Source organism: Centropristis striata, chromosome 5, assembly GCF_030273125.1.
Source record: "Centropristis striata isolate RG_2023a ecotype Rhode Island chromosome 5, C.striata_1.0, whole genome shotgun sequence".
Taxonomy (NCBI): domain Eukaryota; kingdom Metazoa; phylum Chordata; class Actinopteri; order Perciformes; family Serranidae; genus Centropristis; species Centropristis striata.
Window position 1 is genome coordinate 35,368,123 of NC_081521.1, and position 22,304 is coordinate 35,390,426.

General features: G+C 38.5%; 1 protein-coding gene across 3 annotated transcripts; it reads left to right on the forward strand.

Annotated features, from left to right (window-relative positions):
- Positions 1-1,368: 1,368 nt before the first annotated feature.
- dgkaa (diacylglycerol kinase, alpha a) lies at positions 1,369-21,671 on the forward strand. 3 transcript variants are annotated; one of them, XM_059333762.1, is made up of 24 exons: positions 1,369-1,519; positions 8,979-9,082; positions 9,448-9,524; positions 10,702-10,831; positions 11,021-11,095; positions 11,187-11,236; positions 11,405-11,479; positions 11,808-11,924; positions 13,832-13,949; positions 14,127-14,215; positions 14,330-14,449; positions 15,348-15,446; positions 15,661-15,747; positions 15,875-15,948; positions 16,031-16,105; positions 16,296-16,381; positions 16,516-16,605; positions 16,745-16,905; positions 17,010-17,074; positions 17,464-17,554; positions 17,712-17,898; positions 19,378-19,495; positions 19,686-19,746; positions 20,695-21,671. In XM_059333762.1, the coding sequence occupies exons 2-24, from the start codon at positions 9,007-9,009 to the stop codon at positions 20,773-20,775; spliced, it is 2,202 nt and encodes a 733-aa protein (XP_059189745.1). In that variant the 5' UTR covers positions 1,369-1,519; positions 8,979-9,006; the 3' UTR covers positions 20,776-21,671. The 3 variants fall into 3 exon arrangements, with proteins under 3 accessions (XP_059189745.1, XP_059189747.1, XP_059189746.1); XM_059333764.1 differs by having other exon boundaries at positions 10,702-10,819; positions 11,033-11,095; XM_059333763.1 differs by having other exon boundaries at positions 8,983-9,082.
- The last annotated feature ends 633 nt before the right edge of the window (positions 21,672-22,304 follow it).

Here is a 22,304-nt window from a genome sequence, read left to right on the forward strand (position 1 = left end):
AATCTCAAATTACATGATAAAAGACATAAAGAAGTTGATCTACAACCAAAACATTATAGGATATGAATTTTTTTCAAGAACAACATTGGTAGTAATTGACATTGCATTGAAGTTGAAACATAGCTAGTGATGCATGATGTACAATTGAGTGGACAGACGATTAATCCGTATTTCCTCCAAATGTAAAATCAAAACTTGGAAAATCTTAACATAATATGTCACCTTAGATGTTACTTGATGTAATTATATTTTTTTTACCTGCAGTGGTATCTTTTTATAGAAGCTAGACACCGAAATAGCCGAGGTGTTTGGTCTTTCTCCCTGTCTGTTGTCCATCTTGGTTTCACTGACTACTTTTTCCCATTGCAATGATCAGCCAATAGGATTTTTTGTATGGGATGATGCTTTACCTTCCACTAGTGTGGACTATATGCAGCAGTGCACAAAATTACAGGCATATATAGAGAAAAAGCACTTTTTAACAGCTGTACACTGTAGTGACCTCTATGCATGAAAGGGTTAACATATAAAATAGGAAGCGCTGCACTGAATGTGTCTTAACCAGAAATCTTTTTTTCATTCTGATTGGCTGCAGGACAAAAAAATTGTTCGAACGAACAGTTAATGAGTTCACGTTCTAAATCAATGCGCAATGCCCGTTAAAAATTGACTCCTGGTGTTAACGGCTTAATTAAACTTACTTTATTGAGTAGACAACTACACCTTTTTCTATTATCAGATTTTATTTTATTTTTTCGCCTGTAAAAATATCAGCTAGCCATATAAACAAAAATATAGCTACTTCAAGGTGCCCATAAATTAGAAAATAATGGTGCCAATTGGTTAACTTCAACAACAACAACAACAATCATTAATCAATATATCATCATTAAAACTAGCTCTAGTAGGCTTATTTGTAAGGTAATTTATTGTAATTTCCAGGTTTGTTTCCAAAATGTTGTACAGTACTGTGCATTCACGTTTTATTACATTCCCTTGTTGCATGTAAGGACATACTACTGCAAAGAAAGTTATATTTTGTGACGAGGTTTGGTGTGATTTCTTGTAGACATTAATGTTGCATACATTTCAGTAAGTCACTCAGTCAGATGCACTTTAAGGCTCTATAAACAAATATACAATGATAATGCTGCTCCAATGGTGGGGAAATGCCTTTAGTGTAAACCACATTGATTTTCTTAAGGAGCTAAAGTAGTTTCACAGGTTAACAGCTGCATATTTTAATGAGCATTACTTTGCAACTTTGCAGATGGATGCACGCTGGTGTAGCGACAGTGTATTGGTTGGCAAAGAGGGCGCAGAGCAGCTGAGGCGGTGCTTGACAGGAGGGATCCGCTCACTCAGTCTGTGCTCTGCACTAGTTCACTGCTTCCACTCCGCCGACCTGCTGCCTCCATTTAAAGTTGACGGCCACTCATGAAAGCAGGATTTCTGACCGGTGATTGAACCGCATCACGACGATCGCATTCAAGTTTAACAACTGAGTGGCGACAGAAAGGTAAATGACTCAAAACAGACAGGTCCGGACTCGCGTATCGCGTATTGATTGAAGTTTCTGTGCAGCCCCGAAAGGCTTTCAGCTGCAGATAAACGACAGTCAAATACGAGCGGACTATTATAGCTTCTTGTCTTTGTGCTGCTGTCAAGAATTTGACGCACAATCCAAAAAAATTGCATCTGGTAATTGAAGGTTTTCAGCTCCGTGCATGTGTATTTTTTCGGAAGGAGAGGATAGTGGTGTGTTAATAACAGAGTAATTCATTCAGCCGAACAACAGCCAGCAGGGCAGACCTTCTGCATTTTAATGCCCTCTTTTCAAACTCACACATCATTTCAGTTCCCTTTGCAGTGTGTCATGACTGTTAATGTCAGTCTACTTAAGTTTCCTGGGGGAACCCTTCTCTCAGTCTATTTAGAGATTTGAGCAATTCATCTGTCAGAGTACAGACTGGTGAACATTCAGGGGTATGTGAAGTATTTGGGGTGTCATGTCTAAGATACTTTGGTGTAAAGGACTCAACAATATGTTTTATTTACACTAGCCAAGACTTGCTGCAGCCTGATGTGTCACCAATGAATTGCACAAGCAAGTTTATAGTGTTATTGCCCCAGGTTTGATCTTATCTAAGTGACACCCATCTGAGATTATGCTTGTAGCATGATAAGGTGCTATTCCAGCGGGGACATAGAAACCATAGTTAAATCACACACAGAACGCCTCAGAGGGTTTTCACTGTGCTTTTGTCATTTGTGGGATAACAAAATGCTCTACAGTGTGAAGTAGATGCTGGTGGGCGTTGGTGGGCACTGCTGTGTGGTCATTGTTTTTCTCAGAGCCCCATTTGACTGAACATGGTGAATGTGATGTTCAGCCCTCGTGCTTACTGGTAAAACAAAACATACAGGAAAGTCGTGACACTAAGCCAGGTCTGTATTTTCCCTTTTTTTTACCCAAAGTCTCAGTTTCAAGGCCGCATCATTTCCAGGTGACGCTTTCCTGGTCGAGCTTTGTGTTCATTATGATAAGGTTATTTCAGAGCTTGGAAGTCTCAGTGGTATTCATCTGTTTCTGCTGCAAGAGAGTTTTCAGGCACAGGCAATCAATACAGTAGTCAGGTCAGTTGTCCCAATGTTACTGTTTACATCAGAGGCTAAGGGCTGGGAATGAACTATAATTAAGCCCATTTTGAGATCTATTGTTTATAAATGTTAGCTGTTACTATGTAGTACCGCGAGCGTGATCAGATCAATTGTATGAATGCCTTTTGTTTACAGACTATTTGACTTCCCTACATACAGTATCTTCCATTTACCCATCACTTCCTTCATTCAATTATTCCCTCATGTTTGCCTTGATCCTGTATTGATGACTTTGATTTCCCCTTTGGCTTTCATAAATCATTGTCACAAGTCAATATTTTAATGATACGCCATAGGAGTGATTAGAATTGGCTTCTGTGTAGCTCAAGTCTCAAATGCTCATACTTATAACATCAACATTCTCTCCTAGTCGAGCTCATCCATTCCTATGTGAAAAATTATTCATGAGTAAATAAAATTAAATATATTTTAATTCCGGTCTTAACACCCCAAATCCGTGAATTACTGACATGATAGTGGAAAATACTACATGATTACGTTTCCGATTGAATCATTGAAAAATGTGACATTTAATGTTGTTTCGTTTTCAGTTGTGGATAGATCTGTGGGCGAACCAGGCGAGACTCCCTGATACTTGCAAACACTTACACCATAAAAGCAATGTGGCTGCTGTATGACAGCATGCACTCTCACAAGTCTGGGCAGGTTTGAGGTTGTTTTTTTTCTTCTCTCTGAGCTTTTTTTTCCTCTTCTGAGCACAGTGTGATGTTCTACAAGGCTGCCTCCACAAAAAACGATTATATAAGTCACATTCAAGTCTGAACTCCGAGTGATGGGCACTCCTCACTTTGAGTGAACCTCGCCTACATTTCCAAGAAATCTGTGATTCATACTGTGGTGAAAGTCTTTTGTTTTTTTTCTGTTTTGTGTTTTTGTCTAATTTACAATCCATGTTTATTGTGTTCAAGTTTTCCAGTGTTGCTACTAATTGGAGCCGGCTGTAATTCACATACCACTCTATTTTTTTAAACATTTTCACACAGGCAAGGGGAAGGCCTGTTTTTCTCTGTTTTAACCAGGCATGCTTATTACTTTTGACCCTGGTTTTTGCATTAAATTGGTACATTTTACACAAGCTAGATCCATATTTTTTCCAGTACCAGGCATAACATATTTAAATAAAGCTGATTTATATCCAGGGCTGCAACTATTCATTATCAGTACAGTAAATATTTTCTTAAAAAGTCAATTCATCTTTTGGTCTGTAAAATGTTATAAAATAGTGAAAAATATCCATCCCAGTTTCCTACAGTCTAACATGATGCTTTTAAATGTCTTGTTTTGTCAGTCTAAAGACAAAAGATATTCAGTTTGACATGATATAAAACAGAAAAAAGAGTCTGTCAATAGCATTTTCTGTCATTTTTGCATGAAAATGTATCAATTGATTATCAAAACAGTGAATTATTGTTTTCTGTGGATCAAGTAATTGATTAGTTGACTAATCATTGCAGCTGTCAATGAAGCTAATTATACATGCTTTCAGTAAATTAGATAACACATTTACCAGTACACAGTACAGAAATAGACATTTTACTGAACTAAAGTGAAGATATAAAACAACCAAGGGAAGTTGTGGTCATTGGCTGTAGCTTTAGGGATACATACATGTGAAGAAGTGTAATTTTGTCTTCTCTGATAGTTCCACTAAGTAAGTCAGATATAACTGCTTGTTTAAAACCTCTGCCTCAGCATGCAAAGTGACCCCTTGACTTGAGTAAACGGTCCATTTATAGTAAGGGAGTATTCCTGTGTTGAAGCAATGAGTCACAGTAGCATCTGCATGTAGAATGCAATTTAGACCTGGCCTCTGGTTTTGAAGGCCAAACCAGGCCCATAGCGTGGGAGGAGGTGAGGCTGCAGGGGGAAGACTCAAAGCTACCGACTGGGCTCCCCCTTCCCTGAACTGGCTTGCTCCCTCTATGCCCCTGCCTCCTCCTACCTGTTAGTCACCCGTGGCAATGCTCTGACGGAGAGCGGCTGATGGAGGGAAACACTTTCCATAGCAACCAAACATGTCCTTCCTCCCCCTTCTGTGAAAGCTGAAGCAATCTGTACACACTTCAGTGAAGACAATTTGTGTAGTTTAAAGAGAAACACAACTGCTGTAAATTACACATAGACTTCTCTCTGTTCAGAGAACCTACGCAGTGTTTTCCAACCACAGAATGACGGAGTCAATGGCTTGCACCCTGCAAGTGTTGCAAAACAGCAGATTTCCTTGACACAAGGCGTGGGCGTTATGACAGCTTGCACAAATATTAGCCTGCATGGAAAAAGGTCATCCCCAAGTATATCTTGATTCTTATAAATAAAGGCTGCTTTATGGTTGTTGACAGTTTTATGTAAAGACATTAAAAGATCATAATCAAACGCATGGCATGTGTGAAAGAAACTGCCAACTGAACTGTCCACTTTAGTTCTCTGATTATTTCACTGAGTGAGTAGTTGCTTTGGTATTTTTCGGTTGAGTGGTCAGAAGTAAAGGCGAGTGTCAGGCTCTAAACAGAAGGTTTTTCAGAGGTTGATGGGGGAGTGGATGTTGCTTTCACAAGCTGTTGCTACTTGAAGAATCACAATCATCAACATTTAAATTCTTCTTTACTACTATTTCAAGAACCACTAGTGGCCCAGCATGGAGCCAGGACGCTGTTGCTCTTGTGCATTGCTGCTCAGAATATGCGGCACCATTTATTCTGCACTGATTATACGGAGTGACATTTTGTTCAAACAGAGTAATACCTCAAACTGTCTGTCAGTAGCAGGAATCACAGTAAATCACACTGAATGATGACTATGTTCTCCTGTAAGCCAACATTTAAATCTTTCTTATGTTTACACAACACAGTCTCTGCCACATAAATGTTTCTAGAAAGCAACATAAACAGTTCCCCCTTAAAGCATCTAACATTTAACGTAAGCCCAGCAGTGTAACCTTATTGAGAGACAGCCCAGACACAGTTAGTCATGCAGTCTGTATTAAGTCGTAACAAGCCTCAGAAATTCCTCAAACCACCTGAAATATTTATACATGTTCCAGTAAGCTCATTTAGACGGTGCCACTGATTTTCAAAGCTCCATCCTCTGCTTGAGAGTGGAGCACATTACACGGCTAATCTTTGAGTGCAGGGAATGCCTCTTCCTGTGCTCTATGTTCTGACTGGTCCTGATTCCCACTCTGCATCATGCATGCAAATCATTATCTAATCAGGAAGTGAGGAATCAGATTACTCAGATTGGCTCGAACCAGACAGTAATGATGATGATGATGATGATGATGATACACAGTTGGTAAGGAGATAAAAAAGACGTGATACCGCTCACGACATCACGCTCCACTGGAAAGCATAAAAGGAACACCTAGGAGTTATCTAAAATAAGAGCTGTGTTTTACGACTATTTTTAGCTTGTTTATATGACAGTGTTTGAAGATGGAACCTGAAGCATATTTTTAGAATCAAGAGTTTCAGGCTGTATTCAGGTGATCAGTAGCAGATGGCTTTTCATGATTCCTTCATGTGTCACTTTGCTGTTGATACAGACCTAGCTCACCTGATCGGCTGCATAAACAGAACTGCTAGGCAACGCTGCTGACCTTTTGAGGGAATTAAGTGAGGACAGTGTGAACCTTTCACAGTGAGTCTAAAGGCTTCAAATGGATACAAATCACATGTAACATGGGTGTTATTTCAGATTATTTTGTTTCTTTTTCTCAGTATGTTCTTTGTCCTCTAAGTACTCTGATTTTCTGTAAAGTGCAGGCAGCCGTCACTGATACCTGTGCTGGCTGCACTTTAATGTGTGATAACACCTGCGGACAACAGTGTGAACAACACATTTACAGTGGGGTCCTATTCATCAGGCTGGACTCAAAACCACCACACAGTCTATTATACGCTTCAGTTTTGTGTCGTTGATGATAGAATGCTCTTTGATAGCAGACATTATTTACTGAAGCCAATGTGTGTGTTAATCCTTAAACCTGTTTCACCGGGTTCAGTATAATTATAATATCCATAATATGTTTATAATACATTCAACCTCACATTGTTTAAGGAACAGTTTCCTCCCAAAATCTAAAATACATATATTTTTCTCTCACCTGTAGTTCTTATGATTACAGATATGGAGGCTTATATGGTGATGTTTTGAGCTGGAATGAAAATAGACATCAGCTGTTCACCAAAATTACTATGCAAAGGAACTCAGAAGGCTGAGTTTTGCTTCAATAAGCACACATCTTTATTGCTTTCATTTTCCAAAGCCTGCTGTAGAGTTTCTCATTCTCATTGCATTTCCTACTTTATGTTTCAGCCCTCGTTTGCGTTTATTTCCATACAGTATACAAATCAATCAGCAGACTATTATACCTTTCTTGACTTGTGCACTCAAACAGAGTAAAAACAGTTTTTTAAGGTCCATTATCTTGCATGGTAATGCAGGTGAAGTGCAAATTCATGCAGAAAGTCTCCACTGCATAATCTGATAATGGTAATGTAAATTAGACCAAACCCAATAAAGTTTGCTGTGGTAGATTACACAAGTCAGAAAGTTGACCTTTTAAACTATAGTATGTAACTGTTGCTTAACAAGTCATGATAAATGGATAATGGTTATTGATTAAACACATTGTATAAAAGGTAGAGCTGTATAAAATAGACAAGTAATATCCATTATATCTATCTTAAGTTTGCTAACATTAGCCACTGATTATACTGGACCAAGTAAAACAACAATAGTAGGTATTAAACAGAGCAAGAGTGCATTTTATTGCCGGTTATTATTTTTTATTTGTTCAGACTTTTGATTAATTGTTTTGGGACTGTTATGGTTGTTTAAATTGCTGTTGTTTTGGTCTTTTAAAACTTGTATGTACATTTTTATGTTATGTGTATGATTTCTATGTGAAGCACTTTGTGACTTCTGTCTGTGAAAGGTGCTATATAAATAAAGTTTACTTACTTACTTACTTACTTATTAACTTTTTTTTTTGTAAATGGGAGAATGTGCTATTTTATCTTTGAGAATATTAACCCGTCTTTCACAGCACAGATATTAGCTCTTAAATACCATGAAGAAGATTCATCAGTGAATCAGTAAAGCGTGTGTGTGTACACTTTTCTTAGTAATTATTATGATAGACCTGCCTGGAAAAATCCCAACATAATTGCTTTGCATATTGATTATCAATCTATCCCTGCATTTATATTTTGTAGCATTTTACCGGCATGCATCTACAACTTTCCCCCATTCCATTAAATAGTTACTCCTCCTCCTTAAATGATTAATGGATAAACATTTGTCTCTCTGTTCTCCTGTCATTAGCAATCTCCTTCCATTATGTTTTAACGGCATGTTTGCTTCCTGTGAAAGTATTTATAACGAACCGACAATCCAGACATTATGCTTCCAACTTCAGAACGACATACAAGGCCAATTTTCAATGTGATTACGAGCTGTTTTTATTGTATCATATTCAAATGCAATGCCCGCTTTCAGCCTTGTATGACATTTAAGTCTCTTCCTTTTGTTTGTAGGGGACGTCCCTTGACAAGACAGTTTGTTTTTGTAACCGCTACAATATTGTAATGTTGTTGTTTTTTGCATTCCAACACTAAAAGGTACTCTTTTATGCTAAAGTAAACCAAACGCTCTTTATATCTGGTATTTTATAAATCAAATATGGGCCATTGAGTATATGGAAAGAGATTTTGGGTGCAGAGAATCCCTAGAGTCAAAGTGTCATGGGTGCCTTTAGCCTGACATCATTTCTACCAGACTTTTGGCCCAGTTAGTGGCTACTCCCATGTTGCTGCTGGTAAAAGATTTAAAATAAATACAGTATAGAGACGGGAGTACACAAAATTGTTCATACTTGGTAGTGTAGTTGCATTTCAGAACATACAAAGAAATAATTGTATCCACACACATCAAGGCAAGCCTGTGGGTTGATGAACACAGACCACAGTGATGTATAATGGTGGTGCGGGCTAAAGACCTATTATAATTATTAATTGTATTCTGCAAAAGGGAAAAGACATTTTTCACAGTGTTGACTGCGGATGTTCTGCGTGGTTCTGTATATTCTCTGTCAGTTTTTTCTGGTTCACTCAAACTTTGAATGTTTAGTGTGATTCTCCCTGTTTACAATCATGGATTTTTTTCAGAGCGAGATGGAAGATGCTATCTTTTGCTTGCAGCCATGCTTTTATGTTTTACAAAGAGGCAGGCTACTGTGCACCCACCTTCTCTTTTCTCTCCGTCTATGTCTCACTGTTTCTCTCGCTTGTGCATAGGCAGGCAGTTAGTGCAGAAGCAGGCACCATGTCCACCCCCACAAACCCAGAGGTGAAGGAACTGAACCCTGTCGACTTTATCCAGCTACAGCAGTACATTGAATGTGAGTACAGACAGGCAGGCGGGCGAGCGAGCAGGCAGCTTTCTCAGCGCTTAACGCTCCCCCCTCCACTTCCACTTCCACCCACACACACACTCATTTACACTCGCTCATGATTTCTCATATCTAGAAGAGGTTGCAGTCTGCTACATACTGTTTTTTTATTTGCAAATAAAGCATGCACATCTTTCGTTTTTTTCAGAGAAATCTAGTGTACTCATATCTGCACATGTATGCATATTTCAGAAATGTGGATTGAAAGTGGTAACACACAGGAGAGTGATATGTGAAAAATCAACATTTGAGAGCTTTCTCTAGTCTTTTAGTACATGCGTATCCCTGTGTGACCTGTGTGTCTTTGCTCCCAGACTGCAGCTTGAAGGTGAAAGACGTGCTGCGGGAATTTGATGCAGATGGCAGTCTGGCCCGGCACAGACATGGAGAGGTGAGGGGACACTGTGTCCTGCTGTTCACCATCAGGTCCAAAACTCACTCACAGTGATGTCAGCTACAAGGCACATATCTGAACAGAGTTATAGCTCTCAGCGGAGTAGTGTAATGAGAAACGAGCATTTGATTTATGTATATTAAGCGGTTACTAATTGTCCTGTGTTGATTAATTAGATTCAAACCCATCGATCATGTTGACTAAGCTGTCTGAGAGAAATATCTTCAGCGCGTTCAAGCGAGGTTGCAAATGTAAATTACCTCCTTCGTTTTGCCCACGCAGCAAGGCCATTCTGAGCAGTGTTCTGGCTGCCCCCATGCAGTGTAAGCTCAAATGTGATTGAGAAAGATCTTTCCAATACTGTAGTGTCAGTGGGTGACACTGCCAACTAATTTGTGCAGGAAGCCAATGCAGTAATTTCTAATGGATAATTTGGCTACATACAGTTTAATTAGATAATTGGAGGGAAACTTAATGGGAGAAAATATAAATACTGCCATAAAATACTAGCTAATGGCTTTTAAAATCCAGAGAACAATGAAGTTAATTGTAAATGTTGGTGTGTTCAGAATAATGATACCATTTATGTGGTCTCACTCTCATTTGCCTTTTTTTTCCTCTTTTGTTTTGTGATCTGGGTGCCTTGCGGTGACATTATTTATTACTGGGGCAGCTCTGCAGGGTATCAACCAGAGAAATGGAATAATGTCAACAAGAATTGGGTTTGTGGCTCAACGTTATCGAGGGACTATTGGTTGTTAGCCCTGCAGCATATTATCATGTGAGAAAGAGAGATACCACACGAAACAGATGGACTGACATCTTTTTCAGGGGCTTTTCTTTTGGTTTATATCATTGTCATGTGAAAACCCTGCAACCACTCAAACTTTGAAAACTGGGTTAAATGTTTGTTAGAAGCATTTCTAGCTTTTGAAAGCCTTTCAACCCCCACTGGATGCACTTAACAGCACACGACTCTCAAGCTCAATACAAGGGTGTTTTTCTGAGAAAGCAACACACTGTGAATGCAATCTTCCTTTATTTTCAGAAGAGGTGAATTTGAAAATAGCAGAAGTTGAACGACAAATACACAAACCACCGACAGTACATTTAATTTACCCTATCACAAAAGCACTGCAAACAAACTGTGGCTCTCCCATTCATTTTTTCTCAGTGCATTGATGAAGAAGGCTTTCGTCTGTTCCTGAAGACTTACTTAGAAGTGGAGGACTTCCCTGTGGATCTCTGCCAGCGACTCTTCCGTTCGTTCCAAAACTCTGAACCCACCCAGGAAGACAGTGCCAGTAAGATTATACAACATGTATCAACACAACTCACTGCCTCCATCCTACTTTGCAGCATGCCCTTATCAATTTACGCCATGGCCTATTTGGCATACATTCATTTATCACCACATGCCTGTTTGTGCAGATATGGTAACCAGAGTATTCACAGCCATTGCTCTCTCTCTCTCCTCTCTGTCTTTCCTGTAGAGGAGGTCTTTCTGAAGGATGTTTCGTGTTACTTCTCTCTGCTGGAGGATGGCCAGCCCAGGGACAAGCTGGAGTGTGAGTTCTTTGTTTCCTTTCTGCCCGGGATAATTTTAGTGATGACTTGGTCCAGCAGTTCCACTTTCATTTCCCCTCTCTCTCCTTTTAGTTGCTTTTAAGCTGTATGACAGAGACGGCAACGGAGTCCTCGACAGCTCTGTAAGTTGCTGAGAAAACCTTTGTCAAGATTATCAGGATCTTATTGAAAATTCTGGCTTTGCTGTGGATCCTACTGATTCAGTTCGAGTTTGAATCACCATTCAATTCAAAGTACAGTATCACACCACCCACAGTACTAAAACAAGTGTTTTGTTGTTTTTCAAACAGGAAGTGGATAGGATTATTGCTCAAATGATGCACGCTGCAGAATACCTCGGATGGGATGTGTCAGAGCTGAGGCCGGTAAGTCCCAGAATGCTCTACTCTGAAATCTAAAAGTCCCTCAAACACATGAAAGCCTGTAAAAACTGCCCCTTATCTTGTGGCAATATAGCAAATACATGCAAAGATTGACACATTTGTTTTTTACAAGATATCTATTACATCATTGCATACATTATATGGCACTGCTCGTTACTCATCTACCAGGGTTGGTACAATGATAAGCTTCCCTGCACCTATAAAATCAACAAATTCCCACGCATGACTAGTTTCTGAAAACATTAGGTCTTTTTTAAGTAACAAAGAATTGTGTGCTGATTGAATAATAACAATCATGTCATCTCATCAGGTTTTGAAGGACATGATGACAGCAATTGATGCTGACAGCAGCGGTACGGTGTCTCTGGAGGAGTGGGTGGAGGGAGGCATGAACAATGTTCCCTTGCTGGTCTTGTTGGGACTGAAGGTACTTTAGAAACAGCACGTTTCTCTTTTCATTAAGTGTTGGCCTCAAAGCCTAACACAGATATATTTCATTTTTATAGCAGGTGGTAAAACTTACATTTACTGCTCTTGTGCAGTCTTTGCTTTGCGTGCCTCTCCTCTGTCCTTTGCCTCCTCCCCATATATAAGGGCCCTTTTTGCCGAGTCAGTGTTACAGGGTGTGGCAATGTTGTCCACTCTCATGCAAGCTCTGCACCATCAGAGTGCTTTAGTGTTTCCATTTACTCTGCACAATCTGAGCCCACATAAGTAGTTTGCATAAAGTAGTAATCTGGCACTGTATTTGACTAAAGAAAGGAATTAATCACTTTAATGGTGAGTGTATACATAAAATATGTTGTTTTTAATCAAGAACAGATCAGTTTCATGTTATGGATTTTCATTAATGTGTTGCCAGGAATGTAAAAAGCCACTTACTGACTGCGTGTCTGCCCACTTACTGCGGCGGTCTGAAACCATGGACTGGACTCTACCACTGGGTTTGGCCTCTACAACAATGCCAGGGACTTCCCCTCAGGCTATTTCTAGCCACCAATGGACATTTGAAGCCTGGGGTGCATGAATTCAGCCCCCTCACAGTTGCTGTGTGCACTTTCACAGCCTGCCCCTTATGCCTCATGCTGTAAGTGATAGGCTGATGCATCATGTCGGAAAAAAAGCAATTCAGTGTGTAATCCGGATAAGAGCGCTGGTGGCTCTGTCGACAGATTGAAGGCAGCTTCATGATGTTGAGTTGAGAATTTTGGATTACAGTCAGTGTTGATTTGAATATTTGTGATGGTACACTGTATGTCATGATATGCAGTGCTACTGCGTACTGCATAATCAGGAATCTTGTTAAGGCAAGGTTAGTCATGAGTGGGTGTAAAAAAAATAAGAGTGATATACAGGCCTTGCCCACAGTATTTTTATGAAAGGATTTGTGTAGTTTGATCCAAAATTTAACAAATATAACAAATGTAAGCTTCTTTTGTTACGTTTAGCCCTTTATTCAAATGCACATAAGTTTACACAGTAAGATCTTTAACTAGGGCTCAACGATTATTCAATATGATCATTTATCATCTGTCAATAGAATACCATCATGATAAAATCATATATTGAGATATTGGAATACAGAATTACGCTGTCTAAACTGATACTAACAAGCACACACTCACTCAAATTTGAAAATCTGAATATTATGAGAAAACCTCATTTAAAGATGTGGGGTTTTTTTTAAATCACACTTTACCATTCAGTTCAATGTGGTTAACAAACTGGACTCAAACTAGCGACCTTCCAGTTAGGTCTCCAACATTTAAGCTCCATTGGCCAGAATACATTAGTACATATAACTCAGGATAGGGTACTCTTTGCATAATAATGCTGGAGAATAAAGAGTAACAGTTCATGTTGAATCCTAATGTTGGATTAAAAAACAGTGAGTTGTGTTTCCAACAGCAGTGTGCAGGATTTCATTCAGCTCTACCTGTTCAACTCCTGCATGTCTGCACCCAAATTCTATGTTTATTGTAATAAGCCTGTGTACTTAAATCAAAATATTATCTTAATATTATTACTATTTATTTGGGTGCATGCATGTAAACATAATCAGTGCATAGCTGGAAATATTGATTTCTTTTTTCTGTATAATTTCACCTGAAACTTACTTAAAGGGGTCTACAAAAAAGGCATTACCACGTGGTTACTATTTATTTATTGAATCACAAGAAAACATTCTATATTGTGATAAATGTAGTTGTCAAGATATGAAATTAACTATATGAGAATGGAATATTTTGGCCATACCACCCAGCCCTATCATAACCATGCTGTTCTTTTCTTTCTTGCATTGCCATCTTCAATGATTGCTCCCACAACAACCAGATGACCCAGACTGACGGACAGCACCTTTGGAGGATGAAACATTTTAACAAGCCTGTTTACTGCAACGTGTGCCAGAGCATGCTGCTGGGTCTGAGGAAACAAGGACTGTGCTGCACCTGTGAGTACCTGAACTCACCAGAAGAGGGCGACACTGCACGGACAGTCGTCACTGAAATTGTAATGTCAAAATTCAGAATTGCAGGGTCCTTTTTTAGATAAATGCCTATCCGTCAGCTTTAAATGTATATCAATGTAAACATTATATGACAGCTGCGATATGTGTGCTATTGTTCAGGCTGCAAATACACAGTCCACGGACGCTGTGCTAACAGAAACCCAGCCCCCTGCACCAGGACGTATGTGAAGTCAAAGAAAGAAACAGGGGTATGCCAGTGTCTCCATGACAACATTTACAGTAACACTCACAGTCTATATTAACCGTTATACTGTGTCTGAGTGCTCTTATATAGACATTAAAACATTCATCCCACATTTCAGGTTCCAGCGCACGACTGGGTGAGTGGGAACTGTGACTCTAAGAAGTGTGAAAAATGCCAGAAGAAGATCAAGAGCTATCAAGGCTTGACGGGCAAACACTGTGTGTGGTGCCACACGATGGTGAGGACGCATCTCAATGTGTGACTGATTTTTAGTACATTATAGTTTGGTAGAAATTGTCAGAAAATTTACTTTTTATCATGTTCTAAAGGTACAGCAGGTTATCATGCACTCAAATGGCCTTATTGGAGCCATGTACCCGTGACATTTTGGGTTCAAATTATGGCAAAAATCATAAACATGATTATTTTAGTCAATATTAAGATCACAATTGTTTAACACATCTAAATTCACTGGCATTGGAAACATCATTTATTAACATTTTGTTAAAAACTTATGGGGGGGGGGGAGCAATGGATTTTCTTGAACCTTAAACATAATTAAACTGAAAAAGGTCAAATAAATAATATATAAATATACAGAAATTTTAGGAAAAAATATGAAAATAAGAAATGAAATAAAATTAGATTTTAAAAAAGTTTGATCAACGATGGTGCACTTCAACAGCCTAATGAAAACTACTTAAAATAATAATAATAATAATAATTAATTAGACCAAAATAAATTAGATAAAAATAAAACCTTTGCCACAAACTATTGTAAACAACAACCCATTTATTCTGCATTTTGGTAAACTATATTCAGCATATTCCAGTCAGTAACTCAGCAAAAGCGGTGGATAGCACAGCGCTGCACTGGATTTATAGCACAACACATTATCGCCAAGCAGCAGCCAAAATAGTAATTGAAAATAAGATTTGATTAATCACCCAGACTGACTGGAGAGGCTTATTTCATCCGCTTCTTTCTCCTAACTTTTTCTTTCCACTGTAAGCAGTAACTGAAGCAGAAATGCAAGAATATCTTTCAAAAAGATGTATAGTCTTAGTATTTGGATCCTTTCAGTCATCAGATGTGTTAGCAGTTTATGTAATGTGTCACTGTTTATGTTTTACAGCGCCATGATGAATGTGCAGACCAAGAGCCAACAGAGTGTACCTGTGGGCCCCTCAGAGACCATATTCTGCCTCCATGGGCCATATATCCTGTAATAAAGGTACAGAATTATCCTCGGGCACACGTACAGTTCAAACACTGACACCAACGCAGAGCATAACATCGGCCCAGGGCTGTTATTGTTGTTGGAAAACCTTTCTCACCTGTGTGGCATTCTGACAGGTACAGTGTGTAGAGATTTACAAAACAAAGGCAGGGCACTATTACATTTTCTCTGGTTTATCCAATCTTTGCCTTTGTTTTGGTCCCTAAAGGAGAGACCAAACAATGTAAAGAACGGCTGCTCGAGCTCAACAGATGACAGCGAGCTCAATACTACTCCAGATGGACAAGTGCTTCAGGTATTATTCTCCCCTAGGAAGCCTTCTATTAATGCTGAGTATTTACAATGAGAAGGCTAAATTTGATTTAGCTGTATGCACAGTAAATCAGTAACTCAATCTATAACATTTATTTATTATTCAACAGATTTGCCCCGTGCCAAACACCCATCCTCTTCTAGTGTTTGTCAACCCAAAGAGTGGTGGCAAGCAGGGAGAAAGGTGAGTCCAAAAATGAATAAGTTCTTAAAGAAAATTATGTGTAAAACATGCACATTGTTTAGCCTGTTTTTATGTATTTCAGAGTCCTGCATAAATTTCAGTATTTACTGAATCCACGGCAGGTTAACAACCTTTCCAATGGCGGACCGGGACCAGGGTGAGTGATGGAGATAAATGGAAATTGATTACTGACTGATGTTTCTATATGACCCACATATGCAAACAAGACCATTAGCAAGAAGATTTTATATAGTTGTACTAAATGCCTTGTTGGCTAAAATAAGGTTTAATGTGTTTCACTATTGTTTCATTACACTTATTTTGAAGTTTTGTCATCCTTCTTTCAGACTGAGTTTCTTTAGAAATCTGCAGGATTACAGGATCTTGGTGTGTGGGGGAGACGGCACAGTTGGCTGGATTCTAGACGCGATAGGTGAGAATGATTGATAACCACAGAGAAAGCACTAGATAACAAGATACACACTACCCTTCACCCCATGCACTTCTGGTGAAACATATTGTGACGCACTTCCTATTTCCTTCCCTTTTTCCTTTTCTTGCCATCAGACAAAGCCAATCTGCTGGTACGGCCACCTGTCGCTGTGCTTCCTCTGGGCACAGGAAATGACCTTGCACGATGCCTGCGATGGGGAGGAGGTGTGAAAATAATGTTTTTCTGAATATGCAAATGATGAAACAGTTGCTACAGATGCTCTGCTTTCTGTGTGTGGGTTTGTTTAGATGTGATTCATTGAAAAATCCTTTATGCTATATTTGTCCTGTTGCCTTTTTAAAGGATATGATGGTGAAGATCTGAGTCGTATTCTTAAAGACATTGAGGGGAGCTCCCAAGTGCTGATGGACCGCTGGAGCGTGCAGGTCATCACAGATGAGAATCAGGAGAAAGGCGACCCAGTGCCCTATGAAATCATCAACAACTACTTCTCTATTGGAGTTGTGAGTTTCTCAGAAATACATCACACAAGAGGAGGTGTTTATTTTTCAGTTTTTGTGTGTTTACTGTGTTGTGTTATTCATTTTGTGTTGTGTTATGTTGACAGGATGCCTCCATTGCCCACCGGTTTCACACAATGAGGGAGAAACATCCCCAGAAATTCAACAGCAGGTACGCATTCAAAACCTTCATGAATCATGTTCAGTTTCTTGGGCACTTCCTCAGGAACAGCGAATAAACAACAATATCCCACTCACATTAATTACAGAAAACACAGTTTTCAAATCATGCCTCTAACAGATGTTCAGTTCAGCAACAAAGCAGACCTGGGAAACACTTTCAAGTTTTTGCCATCAGTTTTACTTTATTTTTCCTGTTTGCAGTAACAGATTTTTTAAAGCTGAAAAGACAACTGAATGCAGGTGGTGAGAGCAGATGTCTGTTGCAGAGAGGCTTGCAGCTTGACTCCTCCTCCCTCCAAAGGGCTGTGTGTGATAAAAGAATGTTCTGTGAAAATGAGATATCACTTTAAAAACACCACACTTTTTTCATGACTGCAGAATGAAGAACAAGCTGTGGTATTTCGAATTTGCCACTTCAGAAACCATTTCTGCTTCCTGCAAGAAACTGAACGAAAGTCTAACAATCGAGGTGAGAACGCAGCATCAGCCTTATCAGCTTTACAAGTTTGGATTTTGTCTTTGACACAAACAGTTCCTACAGTGTGAAGAAGAGAACTGTTCCCACAACCAGACAGAGGACTGATCCTTTACATTGTCTCTGTGGCCTGTGGCTGTTTCTTCTTCAGTGCTCTGGTACTCCACTGGATCTCAGTGGCCTGTCTCTAGAAGGTGTTGCTGTCCTGAACATTCCCAGCATGCACGGTGGCTCCAACCTATGGGGCGAGACCAAAAAAGGGGACGCTAAGGGACTAACGAGTCAGGAAGAGCCCGAGGTTATCGTCGACCCAGAAATCCTGAAAGTGACCTCCCAAGGTATTTTGTCTTTGACCTCATTTACACCGACTGGTGAATATAAAAAAGTACATTTACTCAAGTACTGTCCTTAAATACACATCTGACACCTTTACTTGAGTTTATCTATTCCAATCAGTATTTGTTATATTAACAATGGATACAGTGATTGTGTACACTTTCAAAACAAGTCTTTAAATTTATTTCAGCTAACAACCTTCACTTTCATTATGCTGTTTTCAGCCGTAGCTGTTTTTAGCAGAAAGGTCCTGATAAACCCACTGTACCTGTCCCGTAAAAATCAGAGCTGAAAGCAGACTGTTCTGGTCAGGTGAACACAAACATGACCCCAAATAAATGATAATGCTGTTCTGTGTCTGCTGGATGTGTATATATATTAGCAGCTGCTTGCTAAAATAGCAATAATCATCAGAGGCCCCGTGGTAATGGTAAAGTCGTGATGTGATATTATTGAGATTCTAAACATTTTGCGATATGCTTAGTATAGCAGCATACTATAATAAGATATTCTTTGACTAATACCATTTTTCAACTACAATTTATGTCCCCAAAAGAAAACTTTGTTAACATCTCTTTTAACTGAAAATATAAAGTTTTATGTTGTATTACAGTCTACGTAGTCCAATTTAACTGAATGCAAACATGTGTGGACTAATGTACAGGTATTGAACAATGCAACGTGACCAAAGAAAAAAAGTAACGGCGCCCCCTCAGCAGCTGTTCAATCAAATATAAATTTTAAAGCCCATCTGAACTCAGCACCATCTGGTTGACAGAGAAAGCTTTATCGCTTCTTCCCCAACACCTACTGAACAACTTAATGAGGAGTTAATGTGTCAGATGTTGTGTTTTCTGCTTGATCTACTGCCCCAAAGTGGTAAAAATTCAATAAATGAAGCTTTAAGAGGGTCATTTGCAGAAACCATTACATGTAGTTAATTAATGTCATGAAAGAATTGGTTGATTGATGTGTTTTCATGCTGTTCTGGTGAAATTTCTGACCTGGCCACCTGAGGGCAGCAGAAACAGGTTGTCAACACAACACTGACTTCAAACTCACGTGATAAATGCTCAGATGATGGTTACATGTCCAGCAAACACAGAGCACTGCCTGTCCATTATTCACTCAACTTTTAGGTCTGATTTTTACCTACTCTTCCTCCTGAGTAAAATATCTGTCTCTTTAGCTGCTTTTTCATAAAGAACAACAGTGGCATTTTGTAAACAAACATGGCATTTAAAGGGTTAAAAAAAACAACAGCAAAAATATTTAGTAGTTAGGATCAGGACAGATACTGGTTAAAATATTTAGCAGTGAAAGTGGAAAATTATATTAATAATCAGTATTTTTATAGCACTTTAAAAAAATGCATCTATATATGTTCACCAGAAATAAATATGATGACTGATGATTGTTTTTGTCTCAGGCTGAGCGATGCTGCCTCTCTGTGCACTGAATGTTCAAAATGTTCTTGTCAGATCTCAGTGACCGTCGATTAGAGGTGGTCGGCCTGGAAGGAGCCATGGAGATGGGACAGATATACACGGGTCTGAAAAGTGCTGTGAGGCTCGCCAAGACATCACAGATCACCATCAGGTGAGAACCGCGTCACAGACATGTTGTGACTTGTCAGCTTTTGGGCTCTTAGTTTGTGGTTGACGAGCTGACGATGATCCTATGGTTCTTTACATAACAATAATTATGTCTGTTGGCTTTCCTTTTCTTATTTTAATCACACATTGGGGTCCTTGACTCTGTTACCTGACCCTCCCTACTTTACCCTCAGGACGAAGAAAGCCTTACCGATGCAGATAGACGGAGAGCCGTGGATGCAGCCTCCCTGCACGGTAAATAAAACACAATTTAAGATTGAATCTAATGTTCATGTTTTCTGTGTAAATGCATATTGTCCACAAGGTTACAATGTTTTTTTCTTCTCCTCCTATAATAAAATTGTAATAAACTATAGCCAAAATACAGGAACTCAGACCCTTAAGGAAAAATATCCCAATAGAACAGAATATAACATGCATTCAATTATATCAAGCTTTAACTCTAGAGCCCTGGCTTTAAAAATGTGTAGTTTTTACTATTTTCCACCAGATTTAGTCATTTTCTCATATACACACTGCAGTGTTTGATGCACTAACATCTAATCCCCCTTTGCATTTTGTTTTCAGAAAATAATTCCTTTTTTTTATCCATAAAAAACAGCTGTGGCATTATGTAAATAAGCCATTTAAGGGGTTAAAATGAATATATATAAATTAATATTTGATTATTATGATCAGGACTGACGCTGGTTAAAATATTTAGCTCAGTGAAAATTGCACATTATATTAATATTCAGTATTTTATAGGAAAGGGGCAATTTTGTCCTCTACAATAACAAGTGGGAGTTTTTTTTAATCTGACAATGCACAAAAAATAAAAATGCATCAAAATCAATGTGGTTACTGACCATTGACATATCCCAGACTGTGAGAAAAAATCCATATAGCACTTACAATACAAAACAAAGATTTAGTGTTTTATTTTTTAATCTAATATAACAACAGTGACATTATATAAACAAACTGGCATATAAAGGGCTGCAATATTTGGTTATAATCACAGCTGGTGTTAAAATAATATTAATATACTGTATACTATTTTATAGCAGTTTTAGAAAAGGTACTTTTTTACTCTAGAGACATCAATATTTAAGCAATACAATTATTAGAAATGTTTGTATTTCATTATATTGTAATTTACCCGACATTTTACTTTTTATTAAATATATATTTTCTTTTCAGATTCACATCACACACAAGAATCAAGCCTGTATGTTGATGTCTCCTCAGGCCAAATCATCTGGTTTCTTCACCTACAAATAAAAGAAGCAGCCATGTTTATTGTAAATAGAGAACTGAAACTTTTTTTTAAATATAAAATCAGTTTGAATGTGTATGTTGTAGAATAATCGCATCGTAAGTTAGGATAACTGCATCTCTGTAACACATAACCGAAGCATGGCACTGTATGAATACAAACTGTATGGTGAGAAATGTTTGCATCGTGTTTTTATCAATACTCAAACTCTCTGGCTGCCTCTGTCTCAGTGCTTCACAGTTAGTGGAAAAGCTGCTCTGTAGGAACTTAGGTAATGTTTAAAGTGAATATTATACTAAAAGACAAATATTCAGCTTCATGTGCCTTTAAAATCTGTTCTCTATGGTTATTATGGCTTTGGTAGGAGACTTACAGAGCTCTGTGTAGATGTGCACTTTGGACATAATCCATGTAGTGTTGCTGTTCTTGTGGCTGTTAAAAGGCTGTGAGAGCCCGACTTTATTCGTGTCAATTTGGAACCAAAAGCGAAGGTTAGATGAGATCACATTTCAGGTCGTGACTGAAGTTATTTCACTTTTTTTCCGTATATTTCAGAAGATACTTGAAAGTGTTTTGGGGAACAGTAAAAAAGGACAATCATTGCCAAAAAGGCTGCATGTTGGCCCACTGCAAGTCAGCCTACTCTACTGTTCCAGTGTGTGTGTGTGTGTGTGTGTGTGTGTGTGTGTGTGTGTGTGAGGGCAGAAAGCTGAGATGAGACTTCTAACTTAAATAAATTGCCAGTAAGAGTTTAAATAATGGTTCATGCCATTTTAAATATATGTAGTTCTTATTTAAATGTTTAATCAGCCATTTCATTTCAATATATCTGGAAGATGTTCATGTAATATGCCTGAAATAACCCACTGTGTAAAGATTTTAATAAATCATCTGGACTTCAGTGTTTAGTATACTTTATTCTCGTGGTAGATTGTTTGTTCTACCATGAGGGGGCGTTGCCTGCTTTTTAGTCTTTGATACATGATCTGCTCCACTGACTCTAAATAATTGTTTTTCTCTGCCCCTTTAAGACTTTACTCCTCATTGGACAACTTAATCTTTTTGTTGTCAAAGCAAGAATCTGTCCTGAGAATAAATATTATCTTTTTTTTCTGAGTAATATATTATTACCCCTAACTTTTAATGAGAGGTTGTTCTGCCAGCAACAAATGCTGCCTTCAAATGCTGTTGGATGAATCACAACTTCAATGCTGGATGTTAGGAAACTTTGCCAACAGCTGCTGATCAGAGCCATTTACACAACTGTTGCATATAAAAATAATTCACCAAATTAAAGAAATATGTCACACATGTGCCCTACAAAGTTACAACTGCTATTTTTAGCTGATGGGAACGTACTGAAGCTTTAATGTGGACATATAAAACAGTCTGAATAATTTATCTTTTAGATTTTTGTTTAGCTTTAAATGTCTTTCAAATATTCAGGTTACGATGATATAAAACAAACAAAAATAATCAATATCACATTTGAGAAGTTGACACCAGAGAATATTTGGCATTATTACTTTTAAAA